At 39.3% G+C, this 20,193-nt stretch overlaps 1 protein-coding gene across 1 annotated transcript in view; it reads right to left on the reverse strand.

Annotated features, from left to right (window-relative positions):
• Window positions 1-14,267, reverse strand: part of DCBLD2 (discoidin, CUB and LCCL domain containing 2) — a 95,426-nt gene extending 81,159 nt beyond the window's left edge. Inside the window, exon 1 of the mRNA XM_062004378.1 lies at window positions 14,176-14,267. Within this exon, the coding sequence (XP_061860362.1) occupies window positions 14,176-14,239 (64 nt within the window). The 5' untranslated portion in view covers window positions 14,240-14,267. The remainder of the gene's footprint in view (window positions 1-14,175) is intronic.
• Between the last annotated feature and the right edge of the window lie 5,926 nt (window positions 14,268-20,193).

The following is a 20,193-nucleotide window of genomic DNA, read 5'->3' on the forward strand; positions in this document are numbered from 1 at the left end:
GGTTCAGGATTGGACCAGTTTGCCCAGAGAGGTTATTAGTCTCCATCCTTGGAGATATTCCATCCCAGATCAGCATGGACATGAGCAATCTGTTCAAGCAGTTTGAACTAGATGATCTCCAGATGTCCCTTCTCACCCTAACCATTTTGGGATTCTGTGATTGCAAGCTTAGCCATGCAAGTGAGTCTGATGCACTTGGGATTCATTGTCCCTATCATTTCTGCGCTCAACAGAAAGACTAGTTTGAAAAGCATATCCTAGCTGAGTATTCAAAGTCCTATCCAAGTGAATATTACCTACATGTATACTCCTCAGCGCCATCTTTGACAGCTACTTTATACCTCACAGCTCTTGTTAAGTCCCATCTCTCAGTAGGGGAATCACGAAAATGCAAGAGCAAGAGATGGCAGAGATTCTGGTGTACCCATGCAACACAGACTACAGCAGACAGTCCTGCCTGGCACGAAAATGATCAAATACAGAATTTTTTCTAGACCTACTGCCCAAAGTTACATCCTTTTTTGTCACTCCAAAAAACTTTGCCTCACAGGCTAGCACAGTCATGCTAAGTAGTCTGCAATTTCCCTTCTCTTATAAACCTGTCAAGCTATTTCTCCCGTGGAGAGGCTAGAAGAAGAAAGTTTTTTCCTCTGTGGCTGTTTTGGGGCTGCTTAGATTTGCAATAATAAAACAAGTAGCACCCAAGGATTTAGCAGAACCTAACTTTTCAGCTCTGTCAGATATTGCACTTTTGCTGTCCAGGACTGCATAATATATTTCAGGTTATATGTCTGTCAGCATTAGTGTTGATTTTTCCATTTTGTGTTGTTTCTCTTCAGCAATGGCAGCGGCATCATGGCCAGTAAAAACTGAAGTAATACCTTGGCCCACACAAGGGACTTCAAATAAGCTTATCTTGCATCAGTTAATGGCCATCTCCATTTCACAGAGGGAAACGAAAAATAAAGAAAAAAGTCAAAGCATAAACTAGCATACCTGTGGGCTCCAACTCATGACTGTGTTTCTAGGAGCGACAGTTGAACACTTAAATTCATCCCCACAGCTTATAGCCTAGTGTAAAAAAAGTAAATGGTGTGATTTGGGATTACTGGGGCTGGTAGCTGCCTGCACCATCACAGTCAGGCCTGTGTATGTCAGAGCAGCATGGGAAATGTATAGTACAGTGAAAAATGAACCCAGGACTCCTAGTTGCTGGAGCTGATCTCCACTTGATGTTTTCTCCAATAATATGTCTATTTCTCGCCAACTAGTTCTAAATTATTCATTTTGTTACTGGATAATCGTATTTTGTGGGTAGCCATTAGTCAGTTTGAGTTATTAACTTTTATAAAATACTTCCTCTAGAAGGTACTGCAAACAGAATTAATTTTTAAATAGTTTGAGCTGTTTGAAAGTCATGAGCAATGGCTATTAATACTGGCACAGAATAAGTCACATGATGGTGATCCAAGGGGTGGAAACTGGAACATTTTGGACAGAATCAATGTTTTCACTTGCCTTATATCCAGACACACTGGTGGCAGAAGTGTTAATTATACTCAAGACAGCAAATTGGGGAAACTGCAGGTACTAATATATGTGGACATATGGAAAATAAATCTTTAGATTAAGAAAATCGTGTATATTCAAGTAATCTAGTTTTCATTTCTTGGTTACAACATGCAATTTTATCATGCATCTCTTCTAAAAGACAGAGGAGGAGGAAGGCATTTATCTCATTGAAGGCAATGGAAAGTATGCTTGTTACAACATGCACAAATATGGACATGAAACTAGGAGGCTGCACTGCTAACAGCTCTTACAGACACAAAGCAGCATACACCCAGATTCCCGAACATACAGTGATGTTTTGACTTGAAATTTCTTGTTCTGAAGCTAATTCTTGTGATAAAAAATGGCAGGTCCCCAACCAGCTAGCTCAACAAGCCAAGAAATCTTGCCACTTGGTGACTGCAGCCTAGTTACCACTAGCACAATTCAACACTGTTGTGCTTTTCTAAAAAAAACCAAAAAAAAACCCAAAAAAAAAGGCCAAAACATCTCCAAGGTTTGCCACTGTTTGGAAAGAACCTGTAACTTTTTTGCACATGTCTAGACTGGTTTACTGCTTTTCAGTGTGACTTCTTGTCATGGTATCGCAGCCAGTATGTACTTTCTCAATGCTGCTGACCAAGGCAGACTGTGAGTAGTCTTCAAAAGCAAAAGAATTTGCCAGCAACTGACTCAGTTTAAATTGCCTGCCAGGCATTTGCTGTGTGCCATGCAATACATTTTAAAGTCAACTTCTAAAACCAGGCTTGATGAATAAGTACTTGACAAGAAAAAAGTCTGAAATTCCCTCTTGGTCTTAAGCCAGGATTCTGCCATGCTCCCTTTCTCGCCAAAGCCAAACCACTTAACCTGATCTCAGTATAAATGAGTATTCAAAATGTCATGTTCAATAAGATGCATGACAAAGGCCTGCACACTGGGCCTTAATGAATGGGGGCTTCTGCAGAGATGCACAGGCATCTGATGCAGCATGACACACATACACACACGTTACAACGGACTGTGAAAGAAAAGACGGACTGCCTGCCTGTGTAGAGTCATGAGGATAACGTCCATACCTCTCACATTATGAGGTGACCAAGAACGATGTGCCTACAGAAATCAAGTGTGAAGGCTGTAGGAAACAGGCAATTATGGGCAGTTAGCTCACCACTAGGTGTCACGACTTCTTCATTTTTAAGCAGGCTGCTCAGTTTTCTACGCCTAAGGGGAGGGGGCAAAAAAAGGCTCAAGGTGAAGGCAGGAAGCCAGTGTATTAGCCAAATACTGGGGCCAGCTCCAATCCGTTTTTTTTCTTTTTCAGTAAAGTCAGGTTGGTAGACAGTACAGAGAAAAACGAGAAATCATTTCTATCCCTTTCGCAGATTACTGCCATCTCAGACCATATTGAATCACTAAAAATATCATGAGTGCAGGTAGCTGAGAAGTTCGGCACGCTTGGCACACTGTGGAGTTCTCTCTATATTTGTTTGCTTTACCCTGTCAGAAATAAGCTCCAGATGCAGTAGAGCTACAGGTATATGAAAGTGAAAAAAAGTTTTCCCCACATGACTCTTCTTTCAGTGTGTCTCAGAACAGCTGATTTTTCATTAAAAGTCCTTCCCTGTTGTTACTGACAAAAGCTGTACTATTGGTCGCTTTGGAGACTGATAAATACACAGACACAAATCTATGTCTCTATTTTAATATATATTCACAGGATAAACATGAGGCAGGAAATGTTAATGCAACCACCCCTCTCTATGTCTTGCACTTTTCCAATGCAGCCGTGCTCTCCAGGGAGGTTTTACCGCCTCCTGCTTTGCTGGCCTTTCTACTGAGACTGCATACAGTGGAAGTGGGCTGTTTTTATATTCTCCCCTGAACTGAGCATCTTACCTCTTTTTTTTTTTTGCAAGTGAATAAATTGACATCATGGAACATACCTGATTTTTCAAGCCTGTGGATTTTTAACCAGTGAAGGAGTGAGGAGCTTGTTCTCCCTGTCAAGATTTCCACAATCCCTTTCAAACTAGGACTAAAAATTTAACATAAGAGGTGCAACCTTGTCAGGACAAAGACAGGCAAATGCCTCATTCTTTCTGCATATTATATGTAACATTTAATGCACAAGGGTCTGGGGTGGACGTCAACCAGCCCAGGAAGAGGCAGGAGACCCAGTGCACCAGGTTATGTGCTTCTGGGCACTTTTTAGGAACTTGGCAACAAGAGGGGACTGAAGTGGCTGCCCAGTATGGGCAGATGTTTTTTCCTCTGACCCCTGGTAGAGTACACATTTGCTGAATGATTTACAGCTTGTTCTCTGAGCCAAAGGAAAAATCCAAACATTGCTGGCTGCAGTCAGATTTTGTTTGACCTCTTAAGTAGTTTAACATGGTATTGGCGGCCTTTCCCATTTTAGGTCTTTCCCTTCCAGAAGAGCAGATTAGATTTAATGATGCAGCTTCTCAAGCACCTAGATAATGCCTTGTGTTGGAACTAGTGGGTGTGTGATAATTGCCTTTTAGGTAAGAGAGGACATCCCAGAGAAGCATAGGGAAACCCAGAAGGGAACCTCACAAGTGACTTTTTCTGTTCTAGGTGGGTGCAAAGGGTGTTTTTATTGTAATGTGCTATGAGTTTCCATCTTCCTATTCTATATGTTAGGAATTTGAGAATCAGCATTTGCATGAGAATTTAAGACTACACAGTTTCCTCCATCCTTAAAAGTAAAGCCATGTCACTGGGTGGTCTTGGCACCAAGATCTTATGTGGGGCCAATAAAGGTGATTTTTGCAAGTACAGAACCTGAGAGATCTGATTCACATTGAAAATGTGTAATTCATTTACTGCATAAATTAAGTTAGATTAATATTCCATATTCTGTGTTGAAGCAACACAGAAAGATTCAGCTATTAGGATTCATTGGACATTTTTGGCATTTGTTTTAAGGGGACACCATTCAACTTTTTACCTTTCTTGTCAGAATCTTTACCTAATTTAATATTGTTCATTTAATATTCCCTTTGCTATTACAGAAAACTAGATATAATTTTATTAATATTTTCCCATTTAATTTACCTTGGGCATTTGACAATATCTTGTGTCTAGTCTGCTTCACTTCTTTTAAAATTGGAAAATGTAATAATGAAACCACAGAAAAGCAGGGGAATTCAACAGCAGGTGTCGGGACTAAGAATATTTTCCACTCATTCTTTAAACAAATGGAGTGAATTCCAAGCTGCCAGTCTTTAATCTATAGCTGTACATACTTAACAAATACAGAGTAACCTGAATATTAAATATAAATTAATTTATATTATTATTTATTCATTGCTTGTTATAAGGAACTGGAACGTAAAGCCTCATTTCCTTCTCCTGAAGCACTGACACAAAGTTCCATACCTCCTAGATCACAAAATCTACCATTCTTATGCTCAGTCTCTTCCAAATGTACTGTACCTATGTCTTCTCCAATGCACATGGGTGGTTTCTGTTTTCCAGTAAATATTTGTTGCCTTGCGTAAGGACAAATTAATCAGTGGCATTTTTGCCCTACAGGAAGTAATGCCTGCCTGGTGAGAAGATATTGGAAACATTTTCAGGAGATACAGATGTTTTGCTTTAGCCAAAATGATGTCTGGACATCAATTATGAGTAGAAGAAATACATGGGGTTTTTTCCAAGAATTTCAGGTAAACTAGATGAACTGCTCAGGAGTAAATCATGAAGGTCTGCTCATGCTCTTACAGAAACATTATTAATACCACAAAGTGGCTTAACATATGATACCTAAATCCTACTAAAACCAGATTACAAATGATACCTGAATTACACTGTAGCAGAAGGCTAGGACAGGAATTACCAGAGGCATCAAATTAAACTCTTGAACAGCAGATCTAGTGGTGAACGAGTCTTACCAAAGAAGGTGTCCTGAGAACATGCAGAAACACAAGTTTAGCATTTGGAAAACTCTTTCTTGAGTACCTAACAAAGTCAGATTTCACACCTGGACTTGGCACCTAAACTCTATTTAAATCCCACTTCAGAGATAAAAAAGGGCATTTTACACTTGATCTGTATTCTTTTCTTTGTTTCTTTTGAAAGACAGGGAAACTGTGTTTGATAGAGCTACTGCTAAAACACACCTCATAAGAGGTAGTGATTTTTACCTGTGAAAGGGGTACTATCTGTTACCTACTTTATAATAGTGAAGTAAGGGTAGCTATCCTAGGAACTATGAAGAACTTGTACACTATGCAAAGCGGACAAGTGCAAGGACCTCAAACTTAAATGGACCTGTTCTTAACTTACTCTCATACAACAAAACTTGAAATTGAGGTGAACTTGAAGATGAATAGGCAAATAGCTGGAGGGCAAAGAGTGAGGTTTCCTTGAAGAGAGACATCCACTGATACTGAATGACACTTTTGACCCCTTAGGAGCTTTTTTTAAAGTTTGCTTGAAAGTGAGAGACACATAAGCACAGAAAGACCTTGCTACCATATAATTAGAGAGCCCTCCAATGTTGAAAAGTTACACATTAAAACAACAGATTGTAAGATGAAGAAGGCTGTAGTATTCTCATACAGAGGAGGATCCGGAGCACTGAGAGATCAAATGGCAAAGTACGACATATAAGAATATGGCCTTGATAAATTGTGAGTTGAACACCAGTCACTGCAGAATTTGAGCAGGCAGATGAATTGTTCTTCCCTTGCAATCTTACTTATGTGCTGAATGGAGATGTGTGCATGTCTTCATAATAGATGACTGCAAACTGGGAGATTGCTGGCTTGTAAAAATTTGACTAACAATGTTCACTTGCAGCTGTGTATGGGTTTTTGGCAGGCAAAGCAACATGTAACCCTTGGATATGGTTAATTATAATGCCTCTAAAAAACAAAAAGAAAACTAGTTGGGACTGCATTGTTAGAACACTGTCCTCTGCATGCATGGTAAAGTCAGGAAAAGTCTCTTAGGAAGCAAAAGAATGTGACTGAAGGCTAAAAACATTAGAGGGGGTGTCATTCAGAGAGCTAAAATAAAACCACTGGAGTAGTTTAGCGACCTCAGCAGCAGTTAGTGAGAACTGTGTCTTGGAGGGCCCACTTAACCCTGGAACATGTCGCTCCATCAGCACAAGCATCTGTTTCAAAAATGCATGTCATCAAAGAAGCCGCTAAGATGAAATTGCAACTATTAGCCAAACACATGCTTCATAAAAAAAAAATCACTCAAAGCACAGAACCCAAATCAAAAAAAAAAAAGTTCTCACTGTTGTTCCATAATGTTCCTTAAACAGCAGACAGGAAAAATTGTTGCATGCAAATCTTAATGAATGAAATCCAAACTGCTATCTCCAAGCTTGTGACTGAATGCCACTGGCAGGTCATTCACCAATGGTACTGTTCAGTTTCTTGGCCTTTTTTTCCCAGACTTGTGTGTCTAAAGCACTTATTTAGGAGAATGGCCTGATTTTCACAGCAACTGTTCCCATATACTCCTGCTGGAATTGCAGTTTTCAGAGTCCCTAAAACAAGTTTGCTGTTTGAGTGGTTAAAGATGGCTTTTAGTTGTGTAACTTTCAGGCATCCCATATCAGAGAGTTTAGGCCAAGTGGAGAAAGTTACAGCAGATCTCAGGCAGTTAGTAGGTCCTGCCAAACCCCAAGAGACATCTTATTCATCATATTTTATAAACTGAAAATCGTGTCTTTGCTATCTGGGAGTTGCATAGTCAGTCAGAAATCTTGTCAGACACGAACACTGAAAGAAGCACTGAAAAACGATTATTTTTTTAAATGGCACATCTCCAGACAGCTGGACTGAATGTGCTGGGCAGCTCTAGTATGGACTGGCCTCCCTGATGACCACAGAAGCTGCTGATACCAAAGTAGAGCACATTTTGGGCATTGTAGAGAAATGATCTCCTGAATGACCAATGCAAGCCCTTAGCAACTTAGGTCTTGATTAACATTTTGCCAGTCAGTGTTAACTGACCAAATTTGAGTTTTGTTTCTTTTTGGGCATGCTTTTCTCACTTTCATTTGATCCCTTGGCTTTGTAGATGTGTCTTGGAATGTTAATGAAATGCTATTCAGAGAATTCAAGTGGTATTCACATTATTCAAGCTTTCTATGGTAAGTGGGCATAAATTTCAACCTGCTTGTCCTGTTCCTTTACTAAAGGTCCAGCAATTTTTCTTTGTGCTTTATTTTCCTTTGTTTGTGAAGGAAGGCAAGACAGATGTGCTACTATCTGCTTTTTTAAAATAGCCAACTACATACAATTGGCCTCCCTAGGATCAAGCTGTCAAGTTAACAGAGTGTCTGATAGAGATCTCTTTTGTAGTAATGTAGTGGTTTTGTCTGGGCCAGGTTTTGGTAGTAGGGGGGCTACAGGGATTGGCTTCTTTAAACAAAGAGTTACCAGAAGCTTCGCCTGTAGCTGGTTAGGGCTAATGCCAGTCAATTCTAAGATGGACCCTGCAGCTGACCCAGGCCTGGCCAATTAGTGATGGAGGTAACGCCTCTGTGAATAACAGATTTGAGAAGGGGAAGAAGTTGCTATGTAGTTGCTAAATGGCAGCAGCAAAAGGGAGTGAGCACGTGAAAACATCTGCGTAGACACCAAGGTTGGTAGAGAAGGAAGGGCAGGAAGGCACTGAAGAAAGATTCCCCTGTGACCATGGTGAGGCAGCTGTGCCCCTGCAGTCCATGGAGGCCACCAGGAAGCAGAGATCCACTCGCAGCCCATGGAGGACCCCACGCTGGAGCAGGTGGATGCCTGAAGGAGGCTGTGACTCCGTGGGAAGCTCACCCTGGAGCAAGTTCCTGGCAGGACTTGTAGAGAGAGGAGCCCACACCAGCATTGCCTAAGTCAATGAAGTATTGGTAGATAACAATTTGGCTATGGACCTACTGCTTGGTGTGCCTGTGTTGGTCAATGAAAGACATACACTTGCAGCTTATGCGGTGCTTTGAGGAAAATGCATCTCTAAATTGTCATCTCTATTAAACTCTTTTCTATGGCTATGGTGGAAGAGCGGGCAACTGTATTCCAGCTCCTACTTCTCTTGACTTCCTTCATGGCCAGAAGCAGCCAGTCCCAAGTAAGTCCCACTCTCTGGTCCTCGGGTGGCAATATTTCACATTGCCTCTGGAAGTAAAGGGCACAATTGAGAGAGTATGCCATCTTTGCAGACACCCTAGAAACACAGAAACATCACTTGTACGTTGGCTGGTTATCATTGGCCTTGTTTGTATTTACAAAAGCTGGGCTAGCATCCTTCTCTGGCCTTTTTCCCGGAGAGGAATATTGTTACACATATAAGCCTCACCCAGAGCACTAAATTAAACAGCTTTCTTGCCCATGAGTTACCTGTGGCTTTGGGGACACAGAAGAATCTATTTTAGGATATAGCAAACCAGGAAAAAGGTGTCTCATTTGGAAGTGGAGAAGGCAAAGGGAAAGGAAGTTTACTCTTTTTTACAGAATTACAGGGACTTTACAATTTCACTCAAAATGAAGTTAAAGAAACATAGTGTCAGTGAAGATGAGCAGAAATGCTCTCAAATCCACTGGGCTAGTATCCACTGCCAGCAATGATTCAAATTCCAAATATTTCCCTATTTTAAGCAGAGCGAGGTTCCTGTAAGCTCCTGACAATACTCTTTTGGATAAAGGCCCAATGTTAAAATCCAGAGAACAGATTAAGAGAGTTAATTCAGAGTTAAATGCAAGAAACAGGATGTATGGGAAGTACTACATGCTTTTCTTATAACTTACCTGCACTGTCTTTCTGATCATTAGGCATCCTTGCTCTGGGTGCCAACTGGGTCATATGAGGTAAACCATCTATTAAGCAGAGTTTTCTTGCCAGTCATTGGCAGCAGGAATTGAATTTGACATCTTTTACTAGACATTAGTTTCTGGCGCTCTGGCTCTGACTCACAAATGTAATCGCCAAGAGGCTTTGGCATTCTTTTATAACTAGCACTATTCAGAGTTATAATTTATTTGAGCTCCTGTGCTCTTCTTGTCTTGACTGGAACAAAAAAAAATCCAGAGATACAACAGTTCTGTTTATGTCCAGAAATAATATTGACAATGTAAGAGGTAGAGGGGAGAGAATATCTTGAAATAAGCAGAGGAAGTTTTAGGAAATTAAATTGATGTAAATAGCTAACATGGGAGTCTGTTTGAAAACGTCATTTCAAAATGAGGTATCTCATACTCCTGAAAGTGTAAGACAAGTGTGAAGTTATTGCAGCATATCCACATAATAATAATGAAGCAACTTTGTTTTTAAAATCTGTGCTTGAACTTACTCTATAAGCAGTCAATTCCATAAAGGGGTCACGTACACATGTTGAAAAATAAAGGTTTGGTGGAAAAGTGTTTCTACAAAAATTAGTTTCACATTGATAAAAACACCTCAGGACCCTGTCCTTAACCTGGGCCCTCAGTGGAAATAGACTTAAGACCTAGAAAACTTGTCTTTTAACTACTTTGCCAGTACCATTGGACACTGTCACCAAGAAACAGTTCTTTGAATCCAGGTTCCTCTGCATTTCAGTCAAAGTGCCTTGATTATCACAGTCTTTTTATTTGTCTATTAAAAAAATGTTTTGAAGGCACAACCTCCAAAATGCAAGAAGTTGTTGCAAAAAAAAGTGCACCGTGGCAGGAAAAAAAGATATTGATTCAGAGAAGACACAGGAAAACTTTTCAAAGCACCAGTCAGGAACACATGGCATGGAAAGCAACGGCGTTCTCATGGAACATTTTTAATATCAAGCTGGATTTTTGTTTTCTGTCAGAAATAGCCAAAAATATAGTATAAGTACAGTATAGTAGAGTATAGTAGATTGCAGTTCATCCTGTTCTTGGTAAAGGGCAGACTAAACCTTCTACAGTCCCCCTCTTTTTATCTGTGAGTGTAGAATTGCAAGTACAAAGAATATCTACATACTGTAACTCAATCTTTTGATTTTAGTACAGGTTTGATAATGCTGTTAGATAACTCCAGAAAGTGGGGATCACTCAGTTTCATAGACATTTCTATCTGTACTTGGTGATTCCTTAACCGTGTTGAAAATAATTCTGTTACTGTGGAAAAAATAAGACAGACATTGACCAGATAATGTTATAATTCCAAGGATTTAGGGTCAGTCTATTGGTGAATAATCAAAAGAAAATGTTATTTATAAAATATTTTAATTACAGAAGAATTTCAGACACTAACAACATGCCCAACATGTTGTCATTAAAGATCAGTTTCTGATAAGCCTAATCATGGAAAATTAGAGGAATATCAGTGAAGTCAGGTATCAAGAGGATAATTATGACCAATAAAAGACTATAAATGTTCACCTAGTATACTTTATGTTTACACATATGAAGGAAAAAAAAAAGGAACATACAGCTCTTCACCAATGGTACTGATAAAATTATTAGAGGGTACCGTGGTTAATAAATGCCCTATTTGTTCTACAGCTTCTATGGGAGAGATTAACAAATAAGTTTGTGTCATGCTTCACTACAAATCTAGAGAAACCCTGCTGAGGTTAATTGTGTGTGACAGGATTAAATTTGGTGCAAAACCAAACTTTGGCCCAGAATTTGTACTAAAAATATAGCTGCAGAGGGAAAAATAGGAATGTTTTTAACAACTTAACATTTATTGGACAAGGAGAGGTCTGAAGAGTGCAGAATGGAAAATAGCAAACATCTTTCACAAAAATAAGAATTGTCCCTCCTTTGCAGGCCTGGATAGTTTGCATGTGTGGTACAAAAATGTGTAATGGAAACCTGGGAAACAAAGAAGGCTTTTCAGGCTGAGGATTCCAGCTGTTTGCAGACTGTGGAAGAGAAAACAGACTTTATTCAATGTCTGCAGATGTTTCCAAACTTTCATAGTTCTAAAATTTAAATTCGGTTACCTAATCAATATTAAATATCTGAGGGAAAATGTCTTGCCCATTGGATACAGTTTAGTTGGTGAGGAAAACAAAGGATACAAACATTCTCAGGCAGAAAGAGCTGGTGGCTCAGAGGCACCAATAGATTGAAACAATGACTAGAGGCAGTCTGTACTGGAATGATAAATTAACATTTCTCAGTTTTACTGATGCAACTTCACTGGATTTGCTGGAATGCAGTGTAACTTAAGTGTAGTTTATCTGCTAGGCCCGATCACTTGTAAATCAGGACAAATTATATTCATGCTTACATAATTATACTCTTCCAAAGCAATGCTAAGTCTAAGGAGAATGGTTTTCAGAGCCCTTTGCCTGACACTCTTAAAGGACACAAAAATTCCTGCAAGAGGAAGTGCAGGAAGATTTACAAGTAGGGATCATATAAAGCTGTACTACAGGAGAGGCCGAGTATGGAATAGAATTGTATTTCCGTCGCAAGAACTACTTTTGTCCTATCTCAAAACGTCATGTAAGTCACTATTCACTGGTGCTACGGCTTAGGCTATAAGTAAAAGGTCAAAACTCTCAAACTCCAACTCTAGCGGGGCCAGGATGTAATCCTGTACCTTGTGGTTTCACAGCTGACAAAACACCATCAGCAGCGTGTATTACAAATTTGGCAATAAACTTTATGCAGCCTGAGACTGAAACATATTGGTTTTCTGGTGTCCTCTCAGACAGGCATTAACCTTGACATTTTACAGGCAGTAACTTCACATTTTCATATAGCATCAATGATATAAACTCTTCTTTTACTGAGAAGCACACACAGAAGAAGTGAGGCCTCTTTTCATCTGAAAAGTAGACATTTTTTCGGTTGGTGTGCACAACCACATCCCTTTGCCATATATCTGACTTCTTCATGCAATTTACTGCAATTGTGATTGGTGTCATTCTTCCCCTAAAAAGTAATTTGGTCCTTGAGGCAGTCCATTTCAAGGAAAAAGATCAAACAAATCCCTTTGATAAGTTATCCCCAAGGGCAGGTGAAGCTCTGGTTAAAAGGAACTTAACTACATTTCACCCCAACCGTACCATGCTAGACTGCCTTATAGGATAGAGAAAATCCTGTCCTTGCTACCGTCTCATATGATGATGTCAGCCCAGAGATACTGAAATAAATATGGGAACTCTCTGAATTTGGTAAAGATGGAGACAAGCTGGTACACTTTGCAATTTGTGAGGTTTTTGTTTGCTACTATTATGGAAACTAAGGAAACTTCAGATTCTTCATGACTTCTGAAAAAGACAAAGCACTGCACAAGTTATAAAGCCTCCAGATAAGAGCAGTTCAGGTGAACAGCTGTTCTTTGGAAAACCAAATTCATAGAAGAATGAATCCGGAAGTGTTAGCCTGATCTACATGACGTGGTTCAGTAAAACAATACAGGCTTACTATTGTTACATGTAGTGTAATTTAAAGGTTTCTAATTTTCTCCAAATGTATAAGGAAAAATTAGTTCAATTCATCATTATTTTTATTCGGGATTCAAATCAACGCTTTATGTCTGAAGACTAGACTTTGGTAAATATATTTGTCAGAAAATAACAGAGGAAAAAACTACAATGCTGAAGTGTGCTGCTGGGGATTCAAGGGAGATTAGATGAGGACTGAAATCATAGCATGTTCTGTGTACCTGGACAGGCGGTTAGCTTTCTTTGTCTAGTTTGTGATGATGATGAGAACCATCTTTCTACCACGTCACTCTATAAAAGGGGAGTGAAATAGGGTAAACTTAAATTAACACTGTCCCTTTAGAAAACTCAGTCTGCTAAGCCTGTGAGGAACAGGCTTTCGCTTGTCTAACTTCAAATGTACTCAAAAAACCTTCTATATTATAACTGGACAAAATATAAAGCTTTAATGATTTTTGGAGAAGGAATTTTTTCACTCTGTGTTTGTACCAAACCCAGTGTGCCCGGGAGGTGCCAAACTCGCTTCCCAGATCCTGAGTAACACCACATCAGTCCAAGACCTCTTCTTAGAGTCCAGCCTGTGTCCATTATATGTTACTCTCTAAAAGTTACTGAATTTTGTATTTTTTAGAGGAATCATTAAGAAAACCAACACAACAAAATCCTTGTCCTGCTGATGTCATAAATGGCTTTGTATTGCTTGTGACTTGTAGGTCCCTGTGACTGAATAACCTCTGTTCTGTTGCCAAAAATATCTGATGTGAAACATTCTTTCATTTTAGTGGTATTCTCATTGATGAAGATAGCCAGGGACTGAAAATCCTGCTGTGGTTAAGGCAGCAACATACTTTGCTCATTGCATCCTTCCAAATTTTAGAAACATGTTGATTTATTTCTCACCTCAAATGACCTTTCTTACATCTCAGCTTCTGACACGATCTCCAATTCCTATGCATTTTTTGGTCATTGTTTAATATCTTTTTACAGTGTGACTAGGTCAAAACCTTCTCTTCCTCAAAAATCTTCTTATTGCTTCACCGTCCAGGATTGGCACAATTATTTCAAATGATCTACTTTTCAGATGATTCTCAGATCATTCCCAGACTGTGAGACAGCTTGTTTATGTGATGGAAAGCACCAGAAGTAACCTTATACCAATAAGTTAATTGTTTGCATGAGTGAAAAAAAATCAAAGAAATTTGACTTTCATACTCTGCACATACCTATGCTTCTGTCTAGTTGTATCATCCTTGGTTTCTTGTATGCTCTGCAGAGTACCATCAGCATCACTCTGTCAAGTTCACATTTCTTCCTCTTTCCCCCTTCACAGTGCAGTATACTCCTAGTACAGGCCACCTTTCTTGAAGACTTCTGGCTTTCCAAGTAAGGAGCTTGTGGACATGACAGGACAACTGTAAGGAAGAAGCATATTGATGACACCGACTCAGGCAAAAAAAAGAGGGAATTGAATCATGGTAGGAAGCTAAAGGATAAGGCATTTATACATCTAGAAGGGAAAAGTCATCATTAGCCAGACAGCCAAAAATCTTTCACCTGCTTTTACCCTTTTATTTACTATTACAGCTTGCTCTCTCTCATCCTTTGTTTCCAAGGCTGTTAAGATCCTCGAGAGAGGAAGAATTCCTCTACTTGTGAAAAATACCTTTTTACACATGTAATTTTAATCATGAAGTTGGGCCTTGACACTATTGCTGTTTATGTGAAGTGGGAATCTCCTACTGCTGTTGACTGAAGCTTTTGTTACTGGGTGTCTGGATGAAAAAAATCCCGTATTTTTGTTTGTAGTCTTGGCATGCACATTTCACTCTTCACTTGGAACTGTTCTTCTCTTATTTGCCTACTTCTATTATTCTCAAAGCTAAATTTAGTTGCTCCTGATATTTCTTTACCGAGACTAGAATGGCTACTAATCTATCTCCTTTTAGTCTGTCACTCATTGTTCATGGAGTTGGTAAGGAGCATCTAGAAAGCAAGGTACTGCAGAAGAGGATGAGAAATATAAAGCTAGACAAAGGAAATAATACAAGAGAGAGCCTTCTTGCAATGGAAGTTCTCTGTTAAAGATACGTTTCTAGGAATTTTTAGAAAAAAAAAATTGAAATAGACAGTACCTGAACTCTTTTATAAAGGGAATTAGGACACTTCAAGGAGCCTGCCCGTGAAACACTGTCGACATTCACTTAGATGTTTTGCTGTGTGGACTCAGCCCTTGGAAATCTTTCTTTGGTTTGCATTTTAGCTCTTATTTTTTCAGCACTCATGTAATTTTAGACCACGATTTATAAATTACGTGCTGAAAACAGAGGAAACAAAGTTGTCTTGAGAAGAGGAAAAGGAACATTTCAGATCTGATCAAAAGTTCTAGTCCATCTGGCTTCAGCCCTGCAGTGCCCTGTGCATTGAAGAGCTTCTCTGTGGTAAGGGGTTGGTAAAGAAGAGAACAAAAAGAAATCATCTGAGTTAGTCATGACAACTGAATTTGCAATTTTTTTCACTGAAACATAAAAGATGTTATTCATTCCATTAACTAGTACAAATCTATACTAATACCAAGTAACAGTTTTGTACTCTGTAAAGTTTCAGAAGGGCTGAATCCATCCTATATCTGTAATCTTTGTAACGTGAAATAAAAGAGATAGTTATGATTGTCCAGGGTGACTTTGTGTTTTCAACTGACCTTGCTACCATATTTTATCAAAACAGTCTTCATCTCTTTTCCAGGTCAGAAGCAATTGTTTTAGAAAGTCCTTTCTAAAATATGTTAGGAACCAACACCTGCTCAGGTGCTAATCAACAGAATTGCACCTCGTCAATGAGTTTCAATGCTCAATTGTAATGCCTCTGCAGTAAACTAATATTTTAAAATTAAAATATGAGCTTTTCTATGGTAATATTTTTGTTTCAGTAGAAAGCCTTATGTAATTACAGTGCTACAGTGGCACAGCAAGCACTGTCTGGGGATGCCCTTGCTCTTTATAAGCATCAATTACAAACTGCCCCACTGATTTCAGTAAGCATTGTAACATTTAAGAGAAGCAAAAGAGAAAACTGGGCAATGAATTAGTCTGATTTTCTAACTCTCACAAGCTAACAGTAGGACTACACTATTTAGGTTCCAGTTACTGCAGAGGAAGGATGAAATCCTTTCCTTCCTAGAATTAAAATGACAATAATCCTTGGGTTTCATTTATGGAAATAATTTTCCCAAATGATTTACTTTTCATCCAGTCTGACTTTAAGGAGTGTGGTTCTGGAACGGGAGTTAAAAATTTGTATGAAGTCTGTAGGACACACAATGCTGGGACAATATACTAGTATCTGTGAGAGCCTATGAGTAGATTTGGGTGTGTCTAAAGTTAGGCTCATAAATCCATATTTAGATAGTTAAATAAGTGGCCTGATTTTCAAAAATACTTATGACCCAGCTTCTCCAGCTGACTTCAATAAAATGTGTGTGCGTGTGTGCATGTGTTCAGTAATTCAAAAATCAAGCCACATATTTAGATGCTTAAATCTAAGGCTTGAAAATGTTGCCAACAATAATCCTCTTGGCTTCACATCAGGGATAACACACAGAGTAGATTTTAAATACAGGTGCTTCTACAGGAGAATAAGCATTGTGAACAGAGGGACCTGATGTAACTATTGTTTTTTTTGTTCTTTCTAAAACAGTTAGGGAATTATGTTTTTTAAACTTCAGCACTGACTTTCCTACACCTGAGCAAACAGCTCATAGGAAAGCTACTGCAAAGAACTGCCTGGATCCCTAGCTCATTCTTCTAATCAATGTTTAATAAAACCAATAGTAATGAATTACTTTGCATTAATAACATCTAAAACCACAAAATGTTTCCTTAAACTGTTTTTCTGATAATTGTGTTTGGAAACTCTCCTCACAAAAATTCAGCTTTCCAACTTTCTTTTTTAGTTTCAAGTAGAAACAGCAGGTTATCATTTTTAAACAGGCTACACGTTTTGATAAAACTTCATGGACTGCAATGTTTACTCACGAGGAATGACTAACTGGTTCTTTTGGAAAATAATTCAGCTGTAAACCCATCCTTGTGCTGAGAAACTTTTAGTTAGCATCTATACAGATCTGAGTACTGGGGAACAATTTACAACCAACAGGAAGAATACATCTTTAAAATTGAAGATATAAAATGAAGGTGTCTAATCCCATCATATTTGCATATTAGATCTCTGTGTTGTAAAAGGACCTGCACATTTCTGTGGGATAATACACAATGGAAAATATTGTAGTTGAGGTTAAAAACATGCTGTGTTCAAGCAGAAGCCACTTGCTTGGCAAAAGTTGCCAAATACTGACCAGATCCCCAGCACACTCTTCACAGTTGAAGGCAATGAAAAATAAATCAGTAGGACTGTATAGACTGATCTGGCTTCCAGTTATGTTGTAGTTTGAGAACTTCTCAGTTTTATTATGAAAAAAAAAAATCTTCCAAGAAAAATAACATTTCTAATTTTATACTTACAAAATTATTCCACTGGAAAAAATTATGTGAAGAATAAGTACAGGTATCCAACATCAGCTGTAATCAAGCTTACCACAGAAGACATTTAAACTAAGAGCCTAGTGTCTGGAAAATTCATGTTTCTTTGATTTCCTCAGTAATGAGTAATGCTGGTGAGAAATGGGATAGCATTCTCCTTACCCCCTAGTTACTCCACTTTCTTCTTACACCATCTTTTTCCATGCTACATTTTCCAGTTAAATCTACTGACAACAGAGGTGAATGGGTCTGCTGGAGGTAAAGAGGTGATTTTCTGGGAGGTCAGGATCCCATTTTCTGTTATTGCTGCTGCCAAAAGCACTTTGATCCTCCAAAGCACCAGGTACCATATCCTTGGTGCAATCTTTGAGGTGCAGAGAGAATATTATCTTAGGGTAAATCTTTCTGTTCCTACTCCTTTTACAAATGCATAGGAGACCTGACATACAAGGCTACTAGACATTTTGCCCAAGGCCACACATTATATCAGTGACAAACTGTATGCTGAATGTAGGAACTTCTGCCACCTGGCCTTGCTCTCAAAACATCAGCCACACAACTTCTCCCAATGTAAGCAATACATCTTAAATGAAAATGAAAACAATGTGCAAAGCAGCCAGGAAGTTAATAAGTAATATTAAAAGGCAGCTATGAAAATAATATTTTTGAAATCAAAGCACCCAAATGAGGATTGAAAGAATAATTATATTTGTGTTTTTAACATTTTTAGTTGTCGGGAAGGCATTAGTCCTCCTGAGCTGTAGCAGCAGGAAGTCTAAAGTCCTTCATATGAAGTCAAACAGCCAGGCAAACTCAAATTGCACTGGAGATGACTTTCATTGAGAAGGGAAGATTTTCCTGTAGCAAAACAGTAGAAAGATACATGTGCATTTCACACATGGACTAAAGCCTGAGATAAAGTCTGTAGTGGCAGGGAAATGGTGAGGTTGCAATTGGGTTAGACAGAAAGAAGTCTTTGTACACTTTAGTCCCCTGGTGACTTCAATTAATTTAGGACAGCAATAGTACAAATGGGATACAGCCATTCTGTATATACATTAGTACAGTGTTTCTTCAGAATTAATGAAAATATTTTCTTGTTTAGCTATGCTGCAACACAAGCTCTCTTAGACCAGTCTAAATCTCTTGTACATTTCACAGCAATAATTACTTTCTTTTTGCTCTGCAAAATACACACCTTTACAATCTTGAAAATTTACTTCTTCAAAGCCACTCTTTCTTCATTTATATTCCAGAGTAACTTCATATATATAACTCATGCCAAGTCTTTGGTCAAGTGTCTTGTCACATGTTTTTCTCCTTTAGACTTTCATCTTTCAAGACTTACAGATGTTGCTCACTTTAGCAATACTGGAATTTTAATAGTTGCTACTACAGAAGTAATGATGCATACTCATGTATTAGTCTGTTGGAATATGTAAGAGAAAACTTAACCTTAATGGTGTCTGTGCGCAATTTATTACCCCAAATCAAAATAAATTAACTTACTGAGAAACAGAATTGCAACTTCTATTGCTGTGGTTCAGCTCAACAACATGCTCAGCTGGCAATGAAGCATCACACAGCCTCTTGCTCAGCACTCCCTGCCCCCCCACCCCCAACTCCTACTCTCCTTAGGATGGCAATGGCCTCAGCGAGATGGGAGGAAAAAAGATAACCAAAGATGTTGTGACAGGGAGGGCTTGCTGCCAATTACGGTTCCAGGCAAAACAGACTCGACTACTCAACTTAGTGAGGAAAGTAAGAACAGTTCATTCTACCACTTGTTAGAATCAGAACAGACAGAAAGCAAAACTAGAGCAGGATGGTGAGAAAATTACAACCAGCACTTCAAGACTTCCTTCCCTCACTCCTCCCTTCTTCCTGGGCTCAGTTCATTGCTCCTGATATCTCTACCTTCTCCTCCCCCCCTCAGCAGCACAGCGGGGTAGGGAACGGGGGATATGTTCAATCTCTCACAGTCTCTGCTGCTTCTCTCTTCTCAGAGGAGCAGACCTCAGGGACCCCAGCTCCAACATGGAGTCCCTTCCACAGGTTACAGTCCTTAACAAACCTCTCCTCAGTCAGCTCTTCCCAACAGCTACAGATTCTGCTCATGAACTCCTCCAGCGTGGCACTCCTCTGCAGCAGCGGCATTCCTGGCATCTTCTGCTGCAAAGCTGCCCTCCCACAGATTCATGTCCTCCTCTGGGCACAGTCACCACCCCTGGGGTGGGGTATTCCATGAACTACCAACAAATATCAGCTTCACCACTCCCCTCCACAGGTTGCAGGGACACAGCTGCCATCTCACCATGGGATGCAGGGGAGATCTCTGCTCCAGCATACCTCCTTCTCTCCTCCCTCACTGACCTTGGGGTCCGCATAGTCATTTCTCTCTCCTCCAACTCCTTCCACCACCTCCCAGAAAAGAAGGAAGAACCCTCCTCTTCTGACTTCTTCTTAAAAAGTGATTGTGAAGGTGCCCAATTGGCTCAGTACCAAATGTCAGGCTGACTCAGAGATGGGGAGAGTTTTGAGCAACTTCTTACAGGAGCCATCATCACAATCCCTTCCCTCTTAATAGAAACAGCTCCACACAAACCTGTGACATCTATATTGATCAATATAGATGCACTTCTTAACATTAAACTTGTGACACATATTACTTGTACAGATGTGAGCTGAATGGAGACTTTCCTCCAA

This window comes from Colius striatus, chromosome 1 (genome assembly GCF_028858725.1).
Source record: "Colius striatus isolate bColStr4 chromosome 1, bColStr4.1.hap1, whole genome shotgun sequence".
In the NCBI taxonomy this organism is placed as follows: domain Eukaryota; kingdom Metazoa; phylum Chordata; class Aves; order Coliiformes; family Coliidae; genus Colius; species Colius striatus.